The following is an 18,916-nucleotide window of genomic DNA, read 5'->3' on the forward strand; positions in this document are numbered from 1 at the left end:
TCACCATGGAAAGAAAAAGAAGAAACCCTATCAATAATGTAGTTAGATCAAGTCAGTGAGGGAGCTTTACACTTTTTATTGAGGGGACCATTAAAAAATATAAGTTATAATCTTGCTTTTCGAAATTTTGACATAGTCTTTGTGTTGGTATAATTGGAGTTTGATCACATACTAAATTAATGATCATGGTTTCAAAACCAGGCTTCACCCTTTTTCAAAAAATAAAAAAATTTACTATAATTAACAAAAGAAATACTAAAACGTGTCCTACAGATGTGTCAAACTAAAGACTTTCGTTAAACTAAAATTTTTTAAACCACTTAAATATTTAAGATATTTAATGAATCAAGTAATATATATAATACATAAATAGAAGATTTTCAAACACAATATTTATGTCATTTAAAAATATACTTGAAAACATAAATATTTGTTTCTCATTTAGAAGTATACATTCAAATGCATGTTTTTAGAAGCATTGGAGGGAAAAGAAATGGGTAGATATGCATTTTGATTTTTTGTGACACTTTATTATAATAATTTTTAAATGTATCAAAATTATAAAAACATATCTGCAGAAATCTTGTCGGTCATTTAAGTTCTTAGATGTGTCTTTTGTTAGTTAACTTAATCTTTAATTGTATTTTTTATTGATCAACTTAGTCTATAAAATTAATAAAAAAAAAATATTTAGAGATATATTCCTAATTAATAAATTCAGAGTTCACGCATTTTTTGTTTACCGGAAAGAAACTATCTTAAAACAACTGCAAATTTAAATATAATTGAGGGATACTTTGCCCACTTGGTTTAATTTAGTTAATATATAATAATAGTACTACTCTCAACCCTAACATACACTTGGGATTTAGGAACCCAAGTTTCTCCCCTCTATAACTGTATGAGCCCAAAGTTTGGACAAATGGTTTATTCCCCTAATGTCAATATTAAGTCACATTATTTTGGGGTGGCCACAGCCACCTCATCAATATGAAAGGCACTGCCCCAAATGAGGTGTATGGATCATCCTCATTACAACCTATGAAAAAAGTATCCTCTATCTCTTAAATCATAATTCAGCTACTTTGCAATAGACTGTATGGTTCTCTTTTATTTACTTTTATTTTTAATGCGCGATAATTTCCACAGTACATTCATTAATTTGATATATATCGATGCATTTGATCTTTAAATTATTAGTTAAATAATTTTTTTTATTAAAAAACTATTTCCTATTATTTATATAATTATAATAACTAAATATTATTCACCAAAAAAGTGTCAACAAAATAAAATTTATTTTATTCATAATAATAAATATAAAATAATTTTATAGTAAAATGTAAAAAATTAGTATACCAATTTTAAACAATGAAATAATGTTTTTTTTATGAAATAATCTTTTCTAAAATACAAAAGTCAACAAATTACTCTTTAATTCATAAAAATAATCATTAATTTATTGGTTTATAGATCAGCTGTAGCAAAATCCTTCAATTTGTGAATGTACCATAAAACTTTTCCTGTATTTATAGTTTTTTCTTTTTGTATTTTTTGATGCATAACGAGCATTTATTGCATATTTCAAGTATAACTAGTAACTAGTTAAGAACTCAAATAGCATCAATAAACAAGCCATGCTGCATTTTTCTTTTTTCGTTATTAATTAATTTATCTCAAGTTTTTATAACGTGTTCATGTAAAAATTACTAGCAAAGTTCAAATGAGAAATCTGATTCTTAGCTTCTTTTATATGCCATTCTCTACAAAATTAATAACAGAAAAACATAAATGACATAATTTAGTAACAACATAAAAACATTTTCCAAAAGCCTCCCCTTCCAAATTTTAAGCACATTCACTCCAACCAAAAATTAGAAAGGGGTAGAATACATGTTATAGCTATTATATTTATGCAGAAAAGAACCCAAATACTCAAAATGTCAATTGCTGTTTTTGATTCCTGCCTAGCTATTATATTTATGCAAAAAGGAACCCAAATGAATTTATGTCAAATATACCTAAGATCTTGGTCTGCGGCAAAGTCTCCTCAAGCGAACTCTTTCCTATAAATATAAAAAATAACATAGACAAATTATAATTTACACATGAAATGGTTAACAAAACCAAAATGCAGCAGAAATAACACCCACCTCACAGTTGTCATGATTATACCGGATTAAGATGTGACACCTGCAACCTCGGATATCATGCATTCTCCTTTGGATCTCTACAATGTGGGCGTCGTAGTAAATAGCTTGATCTCTCCTCTCCTAAAAATGCATTGAACATGTCAAGTTAATTTCAGTGATGTCCTGTAACAGAACTTTGGAGAGGAAACTTTGGCCTAAATCACCTGGAAGCATAAGACAGGGTCTCCAACTTTCAGGTTGGAACACTCTGTGTTTTCGAAAGGAACTGAGCGTTCTCGGACTGAATTTTTTATGTTGACCCACTCATCTTCCTCAGCTCCAAACCCAACAAATCTGACTTGGACTTCCTTTAACAAAAAGGCAAAACTGTATAAGTTGGTAAAATCTAGTACATCCTATAAGGGGAAAAACAGTTTAATAATCTAATATCATGTCCTGCAGCGCAGAGTTATGAACATTTAACTATTAAAACTTACAGCTTCCCCTGTGCTAAGAAATCTGTGATCAACAAATGTCTCAACATCATACCTGCAGCAAAACTTTTGACTTAGACACAAAAAATTTGTGATTATACAAATGATTGATATAGTAACTGTCGAAAACACCGTGCCAGTATGTCTGCAACTAGACCAAATTGTAATTGCAGAAAATTTAATGATAGTAGTCGGTACAAGTTTTGAAAATCATTATTGTTTTTTTAAAGGCATGGGAGAAGTATGCATCGATGCAAAGTAAAAATAAACTACCCGGAGTTTTATAATGGAGAGGGAAAAAAATAGGTATTCGAAGTAATTGAGCATCAAAATAATGTGCTATTGTGTTGCATGATTAAATAATTAAGTTATAGCCAAATGTTGATAGCCCAACATTAGCAGCATAAGACAGAGCAAAATTGTTTAAATATCCTTTTCCCAAAATCAAAGCAAAAGCAGTCGGCTTGGAGTTTTCACAATAAGAACTAACCACCAGAACTGAAAACCATTTCTCTCTTTATTTTCAGATCGCATGTGTGTGTAGTAAGGGGCATATGAAATTATAACATCAGAAGATCTAATTTAATGGATGGTTAAGGTTGGTTTTACTGAAAACTGATTTGAAGTTTTTAACTATCTGTTTGTAGTCTATAATTAAAATTAGCTTATCTCACTTAAAACGCCCCCTATATATAGTGTATACTAGGTGAGAGCATGCTCTCATGACTCATGAGATGAGAGGAATAAATCTGAACTATACAGCCTAAATGAATGGTCAAGACCAGATTATTGTAAAATAATTTGACCATCAAGTTCCATTTCCGAACACCGAAGAATTGACTAAATGCCACAGCATAATTTTAGCCTACTATAGATGTGAACAAGTTTAGCTACTTCTCATACAACTCATGCTACAAAGAATGTGAGTCTCCACAACGACGACAGAATAATTAATGATAATTTGATAGCCTGCAGTGACAACAGTGTATCCATATTCAATCTACTGTTTGCATTCTGTTACGACATTACCAAATGTTTAATGCATAATTGAAGATTTAAAGCAACCTTTCTACTAAACTGAAAGCATGCTAGGAATACAGTGATCTGCGACGAAGCTATTGACAATCTAAGGACCTCCAAAGTAAACATGGGATTGAGGATTATAAAGTAATAATTTAGTATAATGTGATTTATAAGATAGGGAAATGGTGCAAGAGAATGTGCTCACCATGCCCCATCTTTTGAAGACCTAGCTTCAAATTCCAACTCTGATGGGTCTCGGATAATTTCTCCTGCATAAAACACTTTTCAGATGCAACCTCACTAGAAGAGATAGTTTTAGCAGTGGACTCAAATATTCATAAACACAAGATTGAATCTAACTAAATTTATATAAAAGGAAAATGGAAAGTGAGAAATAGTCCATGGAGTGCTATTCTATTTCCCTTTCATAGTCACTTCCTCACCCCCAGAGTCATTTTCTTTGACCTAACATGCCTCTAAGACCATATTCAATGCAGTTTAACATAAAATCCATATTATAAAGTTTCATTTGTAGCATCAATGTTGTCAAATAGCAACTATAGTGCTATAGCATAGCGAAATTTGAACACCACTATTGTTCCACGATATGACATTTAGTTCAAGGCTCTAACTGTGCTATAGCGATGTAGCATAGCAAAATCTGAACAATCTGTTATTTTTTGTGATCCGCGATTGACAATAGTCAACACTGTAAGTAATTACTTTGAATTAAAAAAATGCAACATAGCCGGATAGACCCCAAAGGCTGAAACACATCAAACATAAATTAGGCAAACTACCATATACTTAGCAGCAATTACAAACCCAACAAGGATATCAAATAATCTGATGCGGACCGTTACATTGTTTGAAGACAGCATAAGTACCAACTATCCTAACAACATTAAAGCATGCAAGAATTCTCACCTTCCTTACATTGCAGGCCTTGAGGAGACAACAACTCATTTTCAGGGACTTGAGGAGAGTCTTGGAGCCTAGTCTGAAACCAACTTTCTATCTAAAATTCCCACAAAAAAGGAACAATCAAAAGTGCTTTTAAAAGGAAGAAGGACAATACAAAACACAAACAAAAAGCCACAAAGACAAATAAGCTCTCCAACAAATAAATAAACAAATACCCTGTTTGATAAAAAGTAACAGATGGCAAATAAATAAGCTGATAACAAATGAGTTTAAAGCGAATAAATTGACAGATAACGAATAAGCTAGCATATTGAATTTGAAGTGTTTGGTAAAATTAAGTGTTTGAACCAATGGATAAATATAAAATGACATAAAACATTATGTTTGATAAATATTTAAATTTTCTCAATTAAGATAAGAAGGTAAAAATGAGAGAAACAATGATACACTATAAGCTATAAACTCAAACACGGCTTGAAGTAGCATATGAAAAAACGCCACAAGCTTGTACAAAATTGTTATAAGCTCAGCTATGAGAGAAGTATCACAATCAAACAACATTACTAAGATAGATTGATCATATTAACTTATACACTATAAATTGTCTAGTGGTTTGATCCTAACAAACAGAGCCAAATCAACAGTGTTTGAAGCATAGGGCACTAGAAACTAAGGAAATAAAAAAGGAGTCAGTAAAAAGCAGAAACCTCAGTCCATTTGATGATAGGTTTACCAGCACGACCAGATGAATAGCTGCAATTGAAACACAACAAAAACGTGTTCATTTATTGTTAAAAAAGAAACCAAGCACACAAAAGAATGATTTTGAGAAATAATAAAACTGACTTGAAACTTTTAGCTAGTTTTTGGTAAAAATCGGGTGTGAATGATTGTCTTCTTGATTCTCTAAGCAATTTCTCCATTTTCTCAATCTGTTAGAGAAACACGTCAAAATGGAACAGGGTGAATTCACATTACAGTTGACCCAATCAATAAAAAGCCATGATACATGAAATGAAGAAAGAGTTGAATTGAAGAATATAAAAAATGAAAACGAAAATGGAAAGAAGAGATACCTCGGCGTTAGTGAAACCAGAAAAGACGGCTCTGTTACGAGGGCGCAACCGATCCATCGTCAGCTTTCTTCTCAACTCAAGTGCAGTCAGTAAACCCCAACGGCAACAACCTTTCTCTTCGCCTTCCAAGGTTCCTTTTTTTCGGTAATTTAATATTTTTTTATTTATATACCGATGTTTAACAAATTTAAAATTTGTGAAAAGAAACAAATTAAACTTGATTTTATTATTCTTTTCGTCGTTTTAAGCGGTTACCATTACTAAAGAGTAATACTAAATCACTAATACAATCTTTGACTCACTCACTATGTCGTTTTCAATTTTATGTACAAGAATATAAATATTTTATTTTGTACTCAACTTAATACATATTTTTTAAATTTGTTCTTATGTGAATGGTTGTCACTTAACTATGTTTAACGACGATGATGTGTGTGTTAAGTTTAAAATTGACAATTAAAATAAAGTTTAATTTTTATATAGTGTCGATCAATGAAAATATGGATAGTTGAATTTAATTATTAATTTTAAAAAGTATTTCTCAAATTTATCATTTTATAAAATTTTGTTACTAAACGTTATGAATGCTGATGAATCTATTAAGTATATTGTTGGACTTCTTAACCATAAAATTATAAAATAAAGATAATAATTATTGTATTATTTAAAATTATAAAATAAAGATAATAATTATTGTATTATTTAAAATTATAAAATAAAGATAATAATTATTATATTAACTTTTGTGTTTAATTTCTTTCTTTTTCTTTACTTTTTTTTCTCTACGATGTTAAATATTTTGGTGAAAGAAACTATTGTTCTTTATCTCACAAACACCAATATACATATTTTTTATAAAAATCAAACACTTTTCTGTAAAAGAAATGATCAAACTATATTAGACCATTCAACATTTGCATATTTTATAAACACAAATCTTTTACATTTGCATATTTTATAAACACAAATTTTAACCGTCCCTTTTTTTACTAAGTTCGTAATATAAACATATCTATTATAGAATAAATTTAATACTTATAAAGATGAATTATTTCATAGTTACTTTAACTTTTTTCATTTGGGCGAACTACTCATAATATATTATATTAAAATAAATACTTAATTGCATTCTTTATTTCTCTATTTTATCACGTTTATTAAAATAATCAATTTTTTAAATTAAATTTTTTGGTTATTAAATTTTTTGTTTTAATCTAAACGTTTTGTTTGAAAAAAAGTGATATGTCAGATTTTTAAACGGCATGATATATGAAATATAATGATGTGATAAAATAATTACATGTGTTTTTTTTTTACTCGAAAGTGTTTATAGCATTTCATTAATAATAATAACGTCGTGAATACAATTTGGAATATCAATAAAAATATGGGGACTAGAGATAGATGTGGTTACCCTTACTAGCGCATGAGCCACTTCATTTGTTTGTCTCCTAACAAACTCAATTTTGGACTTTCTAAAATGGGAATGAAAAATAGTTCGACAATCAAAAACAATGTCACTTAATTCAGTCTTGTTTTCCTTGATGGAATGAAAACGACCCACAACACCCTTCGAATCTAATTCAAAATCCATTGATGTAAGTTGAAGATTGTGGACCCACTTTAAAGCACTTAATGACCCAAGTGCTTCCCATTTAGTAATTGAACAGATGAGTGTGAACCATTTTGTTTTAACTATGATAAAATGTCTTCCATCATCTCTAAAGCAAATACCAATGCCAACACGATTGGAGAGATTAGAGAAAGAGACATCTACATTACATTTATACCTTTCATTGGCGGGTTTGAGCCAAATAGTGGGGGAGTTAATTATATTATCTGACATTCACCATTGTTGTAGATTGTGTGCCAACTTCCACTCCTTTAGTAATCGCATACTGCGATTGATGACTTGCATTGGGTTTTCGTTGATGTTGTGACATATGTGATTATTTTGTTGTTGCTACAAACTCCATATGATCATTGCCATCGAGGCCACTTAGGTATGATCGAGTCTTTGCAAAAGAACAAAAATCACAATTGCAGTGGAGTTCGCTTCAATAGTGACCGCTTGCACCATATCTCTAAAACTACATTGCTGCCAACAATTCATACCATTCTTGCACAAAAAGAAGACATGCAAACTATCTTTGACACCATCATCACACAAAACATAATGATGAGGACAATTGACACCCTTATTGTGTAGTCTTGAGCGTGTAGAAAGACAGTTCCAACAAATTCTCCACAAAAGATTTTTAACCTTTGGTGGTACCTTTAACTTCCAGATTAGATTCCAACTGCCAGTCATTTTGAAAATTGAAGTATCAATGAAGTCATTCAGACAAAACCGGTAGGCACCTCGGACAATATACATACCACTAGAATCGGCTTTCCAGATCCTGGTATCCTCTCTCACTGAGTCAAAAAGAGGTGTTTTGAGAATCTTTTGAGCGGTGTTAAGATCAAATATTATTGTAACAAGGGGTCTATTCCATTCTTTTTGCCAAGGCATAAGCAAACTATTAACACAAGCATTTGCATGCTTATTAGACACCCATGGTGATTTAACAAGATTAGACCCATCGCTTAGCCAATTGTTATTCCATAAAGGGATATTGGATCCGTTTCCAATACTCCAACGAGATCCTACATGCAAACGCGGTTTTCGCATTTCAAATGCTCCTCTAAACATAGCTTGGATTATGATCAATGTTACTAGACAAAAAATCACTACGGGGAAAATATTTAGCATTGAAAAGATGAGTGACAAGGTTATCCGAGTTAGATAATAACCGCCATCCTTGTTTACCCAACATGGATAGATTGAAAGCACTGATGTTTTTAAAACTCATACCTCCATCACGTTTGTGTATTGTGAGCTTGTCCCACTTGAGCCAATTGATGCCTCTATTTTGTCCTCCATTTTTGCCCCACCAAAACGAGTTCATTATTTTTCAATCTCATCTCCTAAAGCAGGGGGTAGCAGAAATATGCTCGTTGCATAGGACAAAATAGCTTCGAGAACATATTTAATTAGGACTTCTTGGCTTGTCCAAGAAAGACTTTTACTGCTCAATGAATAGATCTTCCGCCAAATTATGTTCTTAATAAATCTAAAAGTATTTTTTTAAGGTATTTTTCAGCTCCTAACACCGAGCGCACACCTAGAAGGTCTGTAATCCTTCCCTTAAAGTCTTCGTTCACTTTTCTACTACAAAACACTTTAGATTTTTGCAAATTCATAGATCGACTCGACATAGCTTCGTAAATAAACAATATATTTTTCATAGTCTCTACTTCTCTAATAGAGACTCTAAAGAATAAGAAACAGTCGTCTATAAATAAAAGGTGTGATATAATTTCGACACACATGATAAATTGTTAATTTCAGTACATTTCTTGTATCTCATGTTAATGAGTACTCTTCGTAATAAATAATAATCAGCATTGTTGTAATTTTAACAGTGGGAATATATCCTTAAAAGAAAGTACAAAAAAGCTGAGTCCCGGACGGTATATAGTAGCTACGGTTTCATTTTCTTGCTTAAATTATATTGGCTATTTAATTCAAATAATGGATCGCCGGAAAAAAGACAGTGAGAAAACACCGGCGTCTAAAGCCTCAGTCGTAGAAGCATCGCCGGCAATCTCAGCTTCAGAGGTCTTTACAGTCAACTTGCTATGCGGAGTTGGCCTAGCTTTATCCTTGTGGGTGGCTAACACCATATACTCAATCAACCTCGTTACCGATCCTTCTCTCACTCTCTTCATCATCTCGGTACGTACCATCACTTTATTTCTCTATTTTAATTTTATCTTTTTACTTTTCTTAATTAATTAATTCAATATTTCATTTATTCTGTATTGTATAGATTATAGAGCTCCCGATCGTCATTCTTCTCTACGGTCGCTATCGACAGAATCGCCAACGGTGCTCGGTAATTACGTCTTCCTTAACAATTTCTCAAAAACCATGCAATTCTATTGTTCTTGTGAATATTCTAGGTTTTTTCTTTCTTTCTTTTTTCATATGAATTATGTTCTATGCAGTACCTACGAGCTGTTGGGAGAGGTATTCTAGGAGTGCCAATAGGTTAGTTACTTCAAACTTCAGTTTTTTCTACAATTACTTCTTTTACTTCCATGGTAATGATTGCAGTTGCAACGTCATTTAGGTTCAGGGTTGTTAACTCGTGTTACATTTGGATTTGACGCAGTAACTACATCACATAATAATTAATCTTGGTCTGATCTCAAATCAATGACCTAGATTGATTATTGTGTATAACTATGTGGTTATGTTGTTGCAATGAATCTAGATTTGGGTTTAAAATTAAGGGTGGAAATTTAAAGGAAAATACTTACCTACATTACTATAGGTGCTCTTTTGTATTAAAAATATACATAACCTCTGATAGCTATCTATGATTGTCAAGGGATACGAGGTTGGTTTGGTGCTTGGAGTGGGAGGGTCAAAGAGTGGAGTGATAAGGAAGTTGATGGTTCTATCCCTACCCACAACACAACACTAACATGTACTAACATACTAACATTTGTCATTCAAAAAATAATGTATCTATGATTGTTATTGCATAACTGCCTTGAAAATCAATTTTAATGTTGCTTTTATTACAAAACAGCACCTACAACACTTATGGTAAGGGTACTATAGGTCTGTTCTACCACTAGCAAAGTCCCCCTCTAATAATTGATATTGTTAATATCGTCTATTTTTTGTTCTATAAATTATAGTTTGTTTCCTTTTTGAATTATGCTAGCAACACATTATCTTAACATGCTATTCTTGACACACACTCTTTTACCACATGACTTAGTAGAACCTATTTGAATCTCAACCAATATAACCGAATTTGTTGAGAAGAGTGTGTTGCTTGTACCCGTCTTCCTTTAAAGAATCAGTTGTTGTTTTCATCAATGATTACAAAAATGTTATCTTTGTTTTTGTCAAACAAAGAGTTGAACAGGAGGAAATAATACAATTTTAACAAAAATTTCTCTACATATATTTAAAATAAGAAATAAAATAAAAACAATGTGACATTTTTGCTATTGCTAGTGGCATCAAGAAATGAAGCAGATAACATATTTTCAAACTAATTTATGAATATTAATTTGTGTCAAATAACATTGCTACTTTGTTATTTCATTATGATTTGATTCTTTATTATTTTTTGTTTTCCATATATTCTCATCATCCATGATTTTGTTACTCTTTTCTTGATAACACCATTGCAAAAGATTTACGAGAGTGGCTTGCTATTCTGTAAAAACTGATGATACTTCTTGTTTCTTTTACTCTGCAGGGGCACTTCTAAATTCTTTAGGAGCTATTGCTTTGGGGGCGCCTGTTACCTTTCAGTAAGTGAAAGGAGTTTTTTTTTGGAGCACAGTTTTTTTTTCCTGCACTGGATTGAGGTCATTGTTGACAAGATGTAGGATTAAGTTAAAATATTGCTCCTTTAAACAAAACCAGTTGTCCCCCCATCTATTTTGTGCGTAAAGATGCCTTTTCTATTTCAACTTTGAAGATCCCCTAATGACTAAACTGTATAATGACTTTTGCAAATTTACCTGAGACAGGCACCTGGCCAAGACTCTAAATTGGTCTCTTATGATGTCATTGTTCACAGTGAGTGACTAATTCATTGCCATTTTCTTGCTTCTAGTCACTGCTTCTAGAATAAAATATTTTTGTTTTTTATTGGACTTGTCTCATATACGTGTATCTGTTTAGCTATTGATACTTTACATTCTTTTGTCTGGTTATTCTTTTTTTCTTTTGTTTTCTGTTTGAAAAAATTGATCATTTATGGAAATCAACTAATGTTTAGTTGTTTATTGATTATTTTACTATAAGAAAATTGGAACTAGATGTTTTGCAATTCGCCTTATTTTATGAGAAGTTGTAGACTCAGAAAAGGACTGTTGGTATTAGCTTAGTCTTTTTCAAGTTAAAACAAAATCCCATCATTATCGGCTGATACATGTTATCCATCATCTAGAACATATACATTTGATCTGATGCAATTGTGGATGGTTCCCGATATCAGCCATTGATTTATGTTTTGCATCTAATCAACTCACCATATAAAAGCTTGACAGTCAGCATATATTGAAGTGAAACTCTGAGTTGCATCATTATCACTTTCAGACATGTCACCACAACATCAAATACAAATTAAAACATCTAATATTTTCTTGGTAGATTTTTTATTATTAAAATCTCCTACAATTATACTTGAAGTCGTTTTCTTATCAATCCTCTTACCCCGCCCTGAATAAATTACATGTTTACAAGTATTGTTGGGATAGACATATATGAAGTATGGACCCGTGTTTATGTACACTTACATTGATGTGCAACTTATGTTACTACAGATAGTTCCAGCTTCGTGTGTTCTTGGTTCATCGTGGGCTGACTGGAAACGTATATTTGCACAAACAAAGTATGTTTTTCTAGTTAAGTTTATGAACTCTTTCCATGTTTTCTTGTGTGAAGTTTTTCATAATGCAATCTGCTTATTCGGCCCTTTTAGTTAGGTACATGTAGTAAAGTGATTATAACCCTTGTACTATGTTTAGGCCGACTGGATCTATTGAGTATCTGATTTGTTTACAAGCCTATGGAGCAGTTATTGGGGTTTCATAATGCAATCTGCTTATTCGGCCCTTTTAGTTAGGTACATGTAGTACATGATTATAACCCTTGTACTATGTTTAGGCCGAATGGATCTATTGAGTATCTGATTTGTTTACAAGCCTATGGAGCAGTTATTGGGGGATGGTTTGGGGCCTGGCCAATGCCACTTGACTGGGAGAGGCCCTGGCAGGTAATCTTTTTTTTTTCTTCATCCTTGAATTAATTGACCATTGTATTCTAAAATCCTACGGCAGATAGGAAGAGCAGTTTTTACCAAAATACATTTCGTCAAACTCTAAAAAAAATTTCAATTATAATAGTTTAGTTAATACTTGTCGCTCTCCGGCTCCCCCGATATTTTTTGTAAGATCCGCCGCTAACTGTGAGGTCCCGGATTCGAACCTGAGACAAGAAATCCAGCCTAACAATATCGGTATTTGTCAGTTGAGCTAGACGTCCTACCTATTATTATTATTATTATTATTATTTATTTATTTAATTTAATTTTTTAAATTTTTTTGCATTTATAATCCTTCTCAAACTTGTTTAATCATCTTGAAGATGTTTCAATTATTTGCATTCCTGTCAGAATTTATGATGACATGGTTTTAAAAGCAGTGTCTCTCTTCTTACTATGCTTGTGAGATTGTTTCAGTAAATTTTTCCAATAGAATGAGGGGCATCCGCTGACTAGCCCTGTTTAGTCTTATGTTTATAATTCTATTGTTATAAAGTATAAATTATAATTCACATACAAACAATATGCTTACAACCGCATAAATGTTTATGTTAAATTTTCATTTTTCCAACTTTTATAAATTATAATAAGAGAAGTAATATTCCGAGCATATGTTTTATTTGTGTAATTTTAAGTCTTATTATAAAAAAGTAATTTTATGCTTGGTGAAGCTTTCTCTTTTTGGTTGTTAAGGTAATATATTAATCTTAATTTTTAGGAATGGCCTATTTCTGTAAGCTATGGAACATTATCTGGTTATCTAGTGGCATTGGTTGCATCATTAGGCTTTGTTCTTGCTCATAGAAGGTTGCAACATGTCAAAAAAGATTGAAATGCAACTGTCTGATTGTAGGAATGAAGGAAAAAATAGAAAGACTCTTCACGGTATTTTGATAATGTGATGATATGAGTTTTGCTTATGGTAATATCTAGCTACTATTATTTCTCTTCGTTCTAAAAAGGGTCAAATAGGGGGGAGTATAACTATTACAAGCGAGTACAAAATTTTCAAGGTAAAAGAATCAATGATCTGTCATGATTTTAAGCGCAACTGCAACCTACAAGAGAAAATACTTTGTCCTACTTGAAGATCACTTTAGGCTCTTGTAATATGAATTTTGTATTGTGCAATTTAGACATTTAATGCTCGAACATTTGTCTTTATATCATTGGTTTTTTTGGATATAAAGTGAACGGAAGTGCCACACATTGTAGATAGCAAAACCAGAAATGGAGGATTATGTTTATAGCAATGACGACAATGTTCCACAATCCACATCTACGATTCGCATACCTGTGAAGCTTATTATGTTGCAGTAAAAGTCTCTTTATTGAATTGATTGAGAGAACCAAAGCAAGAGTTCCTTTTTTGTCACTAAAGATCCTTTAATATCTCATTTTATTTTTTAAGGTCATACTAACTAGTGTTCTAATGACACTCTTAAGGAATCAAAAAGTAGAAATTTTACATTAAAAACAATCAAATTTTAAGTTATAAGAAATTTAATGCACAACTTTCAATATATTTTTAATAGAAGAAAATTTCTAAATTTAGATATTTAAAAGTGCACCAAGGACCCTTGTTAGCATTTGTTTATTTTTTATTATTACATGGGAGGTAGAAACGGTATAACTTTTATTATTATAATGTAGATAACCTTCAACCTTTGCTCCCTTTGCAGCATAGGACTCTGCCTACAATCCATTACTAGGTTCCCCATGCTTGAGACGCTGCAAAAAATAAAGTAAGTTTGTTCCATTAGAATGTCTCATACTACTAGATAGTTTGGCATACCATTAAGAATAATTGGTAAAAGTCTAAGCGTGCGTTTGGACCCAGGGTATCTCCATATGTAGAGGCATAGGACTAATCTCCCGAAGATACAGTATCAGTTAAATTTATCCATTTAATTAATAGTTATATTATATATATACATAAGCAGAGTATTCTAAAATATAAAGCTATGTCTAATTAGGAGAACCGATGTACTGACCTACTTGAGAAAGAGCCCAGTTGCTGTCTTGTTCAATATGCCAAGAAAAATATCCAAACAATCCATTTTGCTTGGCATAAGAAACCTTGGCAGATATACTCTGAGTGTCATCGTATCCATACCAGTCTGTCCCTTTGAAGCCGTAATTAGTAACATATGTGGAATTATACACAATCTGGGGACCAGCATTTTTTATATCCTTGTACTTCACTGCCCCAAGTCCCTGATTAGCTTTTGAAAACAATCCATGGATGTTAGGATCTGACAAACTCCACTTGTAACCATAGAAGGGTAAACCCAGTGCTAGTTTGCTTTTTGGTACTCCTAACCCAATCCATTTTGTGATACCTTCATCTACACTGAATTGGCCAGTAGGGTTTTTCAAAGGAGCAGGTGGCTGTGTCGTGGTTGGATACCCATCTGAGGTGAAAAGGTCATAAGTCATTACATTGACCCAGTCCAAGTTGTTTGCAATATCTTGACCTGGGTAGTACTGCAATGGGGTTATCTGGTCAGAGCCACCCACTGCAGCTGATAACAACAGTGCTGGCTTGCCAGAACTGCTAGCCTCTGCGGCCACAGCAGCTCTCCACTCTTTGATGAGTGAACCGAAGTTGGTCATGTCCGTGTTGGACGACGGGTACTCCCAATCAAGATCAAGGCCATTGAAGTTGTTATCTCTAGCTAGTTTGATTGAAGAGTCTATGAACGATTTGCGACTACTGGCTTGGCTAGCCATTTTAGCAAATTGTGCTGCCAAAGCAGAACCACCTCCACCACCAATTGATAAAAGGGTTTTCACTGAACTACTCTTTGCTTGTATGGTTTGAGTGAAAGTTGAGAAACTAGCTGCGTGTGCAGAAGAAATGGTGACTTGGTTGGAATTAGGATCAAGGTCAGCAAATGCACAGAACAAGTGAGTGAAATAAGATGGATTAATGTCAGAAACTGCAAGGCCACTGTCAGAATACCAATAGCCACCTTTAATGGCAGCTTTTGCAGAGGAGAAGTGGAGAACCATGAGGAGAGTTGAAATCCGGAGGAATGAATGCTTTTTGGAGTAAGCCATTTTCTTTCTTGTTGCTTATGCTTATTGTCTTGGATAAGTGATATATATAGATATATAGGCAGCACACTTTGTTGATTATTCTCTTGCGTGTTCAACAAGTCATCTCCTTCAACCCGAGTTTAACCCTGAGAGCTGCGGTGCTTTCTTGGTGCTGAGAATCTCCAATACAAAACTAATAATTAATAGAAATGCAAGATTTAGTTATTATACAAACATATATTCTATATGGTTCTCTCTAGATCAGTAGATCCTTTACCCCGTTGAAAAAAATTGGGATTCTTATCCAATTTCCAAAACTTATGTTCATAACTTTAAATTGTGATGATATAATCACTTTAAATAAAAGATATTCAAAGAATGGAGAAAAAATTGTCGGCCTTAACTTTTTTTAGAGAAATAAACTCCTCCACCTTCATTGTAAGTTTTATTTTCTTCTTCTTTTGCCGGAAAAGTGGTGGTTTTTGGATATTTTTGGAGTAAGAATAATATATATAGTTTATTTCTTCTTTTATTTTAATTTAAATAAGTGGTTTTTACACGTATTCGATTTTCTTTCATGTTTTTTATTTTTTATTTTTGTGATTTTGTCGTCTCATATGACCGTTGTTTGATTTTTTGTTTTAGTGTAATGTTTGTTTGATTTATCGTCTTGTTGCGATGATAGTTTAATTCAGATTGACATATCAATTTCGATCAATTATAGATTCGACCAATGACTATGTCTTCAACGTCATATATCCGAGCTTATGAGTATTCTAATCACTTTGATTTTATTCTATTATTTATAGATTTTATGTCAGTTTTATATTATTAACTTTAATATTGTAAATTTATTTTTAAAATATCTTTTGTGTTTTTTTAATGATGTCGAATTTGTGTTTGCATTTAATATATTCAACAATGTATATCCTTTGTTTTTATATAAGAAAAACACGTTCGATAACTTCAACAGCTAATGTGATTTTTCTTTCAAAGAATTTGATTATTACACTGACTATTTTATGTCAAATTTTATACAAATTAGTTGACAATATCTTAGTTCCGTAAGTGCATTTCAAGTTAATGAAACATGTCATATGTTATGAAAAATAAATACTTTCATAAATGTGTAAGGTTTCTGAAAAAACAATATTTTTGATAAATAGTCAAAGTATAAGTCGTTATAATCGTAAGTATCGGCCAAAATACTCCGACCTTTAATATGGCCCATTTGCTGACTTTTGCTATTATTGCTTAAACTCAACCAATTTATTCAGTAACTTATATCAATGGGTTTGAAATTTCAAACACTACATTTATGGTCGAAAGAAAGCCAAATATCAGGCAGAACTCAAAATTATTAAAAAGTTTGTATATTAGTTGCATTTGATTTTAAATAAAAGAATTCAAAATTTAAGTGTATATTTAATTTTAATTTTGAGTAGTTAAAATTGGTTCTAATTAAAATTAGAAGTTACAGCTTTTAATAATTAATTTTAGTTTATAATTTGTTATTCAATTTACTATTATATAAATGTATTTAAACTTAAATGACTTTACAATTAATTTATTTTTAATCTAAATCAGTTCATTGAAAATCATTTTTTTTTATCACGATAGAATAAAAAACACACTAATACTTTTTCTGGAAAAGAAAAACTAATACTAATTGTTTATATTACTATAAATAAATATAGAATCAAATTGTTTATTGACTTTATTCACGTCACGGTGAGGAGCTGCGGTGGAGTGGAGGAAAACATTATTGATTTTGTAAAAGCAAAGAATTGTAAACCAAAAAATGCGATTCAATGTCAAATCAATAACCGATTGTGGAACCTAGACTTGTATTAGGATTGTTACACGACTACAATGTTGAAACTTGAAAATCACGTATAATTTGAAAAGTATGTATCCAATTCCAACCTCTTTTTATTTTTTATAATAGATATTTAAGCTCGACAAGATGTAAGTGCCAATAAATACTATATATTATATCTGTCAACATTTAATAGCATTAATTTGACTCAAACAAATAAGATGTGGGTTAAGATGTATTTTACCATTAGACCGATTTATTGGTTGAGTATAATAAATAATATATTTTCTAAATTTTAAAATAATTAAGTTATTTAATAAAAGATAAAATAATATTTTTTTAAAATTATTCTTATTAAGTTTTGGTGTATATAAAAAATATTATATTAAAAATAATACAATTAATATTAATTAAATGGTATAATTAAGAAAACTATATTAAAATTAAAAATAAACAGATAATGGAATTTTGCTTAGAAAATTTCGATTTTCATTAAAATAAATGAATTTTCGAAATGGATTTTCTCTAAAGAGATTTTAATAGTGTTTTTTTTTCTTTCAAAAGAACTTATAATAATGTATTGAAAAATAGACTTGATCTATATATAAAAGGGCACAAGTAATTAGTATATAATAGATTAAAAACAATTATATCATGCTCTTTAGACGAAAAAAATTATATCATGATTATACTTTTTTATTCAAAATGTGCATGAAATACAAATGTAATAGTACGAGTTTAGTCTTGGTAAATTTAAAAGTACAGAGTTTAAATAATTAATAATACTGATTTAAATAAATAATAAATTGCTCCTACTCCGAATTTTTTTGTTATTTTCTTTATAATAAAAACGTATAAAAATAAAATTAACCATATTTTTTTTTATTTGAAAATTTATGTGTTGTCGACTTAGTGGGGCTATTCATTAAATAATTAAAATTATAAAAAAAACTCTCTAAACGTAACTTTCGTTTTTTCATGATAAACCAACGTTGATCTTCCAAATTATATGTTGACGTGTGTTGCATAGGACGAAAAAGCAAGTTAATTATTTCAAATATTTGCTTCTATTTACATGTGTGAAAATTTCCAAATGTGAAACCTAAATTCCTCAATATCAAAGCTATACAAAAATAATGAAAATATAAGTATTGAAAAGAGTTTGAATGATTGATTTACAATGATAATTTTTTCTATTCTCACCGCTATATATTTAAAAAAAAAAACAGTTTTTAACAATTATTACCGTAGCTTTTTTGCAATAACCATTCTACCATCCAATTCAAACGACCTTGCACCAAACATCACGAGCATTCACAAGATAAACATTTTCATTTTTATTTTCATTTTCATCTTCGTATGGTAGAAAAAGACGTGCACAATGACTCAAGTAATGGCCAATATAATTCACAAAAAACTTTAATATAGTTCTATTTTATAAAATTAATTAGTTGGTCATAAAATTTAAGTTACAAGAGATGTGAGTTAAAGAACCAACCAACCA

General features: G+C 31.1%; 3 protein-coding genes across 3 annotated transcripts; 1 reads left to right on the forward strand and 2 right to left on the reverse strand.

Annotated features, from left to right (window-relative positions):
* Nucleotides 1–1,775: 1,775 nt before the first annotated feature.
* Nucleotides 1,776–5,953, reverse strand: LOC101502979 (protein SAWADEE HOMEODOMAIN HOMOLOG 1-like). Its single transcript, XM_004501045.4, has 9 exons — nucleotides 5,650–5,953; nucleotides 5,420–5,505; nucleotides 5,281–5,326; nucleotides 4,577–4,667; nucleotides 3,855–3,918; nucleotides 2,630–2,681; nucleotides 2,357–2,500; nucleotides 2,154–2,273; nucleotides 1,776–2,066 (listed from the first exon to the last, which is right to left on the reverse strand). Exons 1-9 carry the CDS (start codon nucleotides 5,704–5,706, stop codon nucleotides 2,022–2,024), a joined length of 705 nt encoding a protein of 234 aa, XP_004501102.1. The 5' UTR covers nucleotides 5,707–5,953; the 3' UTR covers nucleotides 1,776–2,021.
* Nucleotides 5,954–9,104: 3,151 nt separating this feature from the next.
* LOC101502249 (glycosylphosphatidylinositol anchor biosynthesis protein 11) lies at nucleotides 9,105–13,844 on the forward strand. Its single transcript, XM_004501042.4, has 8 exons — nucleotides 9,105–9,430; nucleotides 9,525–9,590; nucleotides 9,703–9,745; nucleotides 10,977–11,031; nucleotides 11,254–11,302; nucleotides 12,052–12,119; nucleotides 12,395–12,503; nucleotides 13,270–13,844. The coding sequence occupies exons 1-8, from the start codon at nucleotides 9,227–9,229 to the stop codon at nucleotides 13,381–13,383; spliced, it is 708 nt and encodes a 235-aa protein (XP_004501099.1). The 5' UTR covers nucleotides 9,105–9,226; the 3' UTR covers nucleotides 13,384–13,844.
* A 153-nt stretch (nucleotides 13,845–13,997) lies between these two features.
* On the reverse strand, nucleotides 13,998–15,648 carry LOC101501606 (class V chitinase). The gene is made up of 2 exons (XM_004501040.4): nucleotides 14,546–15,648; nucleotides 13,998–14,282 (listed from the first exon to the last, which is right to left on the reverse strand). The coding sequence occupies exons 1-2, from the start codon at nucleotides 15,612–15,614 to the stop codon at nucleotides 14,260–14,262; spliced, it is 1,092 nt and encodes a 363-aa protein (XP_004501097.1). The 5' UTR covers nucleotides 15,615–15,648; the 3' UTR covers nucleotides 13,998–14,259.
* Nucleotides 15,649–18,916: the final 3,268 nt, after the last annotated feature.

The sequence above is a fragment of the Cicer arietinum genome, chromosome 5 (assembly GCF_000331145.2).
Source record: "Cicer arietinum cultivar CDC Frontier isolate Library 1 chromosome 5, Cicar.CDCFrontier_v2.0, whole genome shotgun sequence".
Taxonomy (NCBI): Eukaryota; Viridiplantae; Streptophyta; class Magnoliopsida; order Fabales; family Fabaceae; genus Cicer; species Cicer arietinum.

What these genes read in the sequence shown, in the direction of transcription:
- LOC101502979 (XM_004501045.4), bottom strand. Translation starts at nt 5,706, where the DNA reads ATGGATCGGTTGCGCCCTCGTAACAGAGCCGTCTTTTCTGGTTTCACT. An exon ending in CTGGTTTCACTAACGCCGAG is followed by an intron (nt 5,506 to 5,649) that starts GTATCTCTTCTT and finishes TTTCTCTAACAG; the next exon opens with ATTGAGAAAATGGAGAAATT. An exon ending in TCTTCAAAAGATGGGGCATG is followed by an intron (nt 2,682 to 3,854) that starts GTGAGCACATTC and finishes GTTTTGCTGCAG; the next exon opens with GTATGATGTTGAGACATTTG.
- LOC101501606 (XM_004501040.4), bottom strand. Translation starts at nt 15,614, where the DNA reads ATGGCTTACTCCAAAAAGCATTCATTCCTCCGGATTTCAACTCTCCTC. An exon ending in CTGGGCTCTTTCTCAAGTAG is followed by an intron (nt 14,283 to 14,545) that starts GTCAGTACATCG and finishes TATTTTTTGCAG; the next exon opens with CGTCTCAAGCATGGGGAACC.
- LOC101502249 (XM_004501042.4), top strand. Translation starts at nt 9,227, where the DNA reads ATGGATCGCCGGAAAAAAGACAGTGAGAAAACACCGGCGTCTAAAGCC. An exon ending in TCACTCTCTTCATCATCTCG is followed by an intron (nt 9,431 to 9,524) that starts GTACGTACCATC and finishes TGTATTGTATAG; the next exon opens with ATTATAGAGCTCCCGATCGT. An exon ending in TATTCTAGGAGTGCCAATAG is followed by an intron (nt 9,746 to 10,976) that starts GTTAGTTACTTC and finishes TTTACTCTGCAG; the next exon opens with GGGCACTTCTAAATTCTTTA.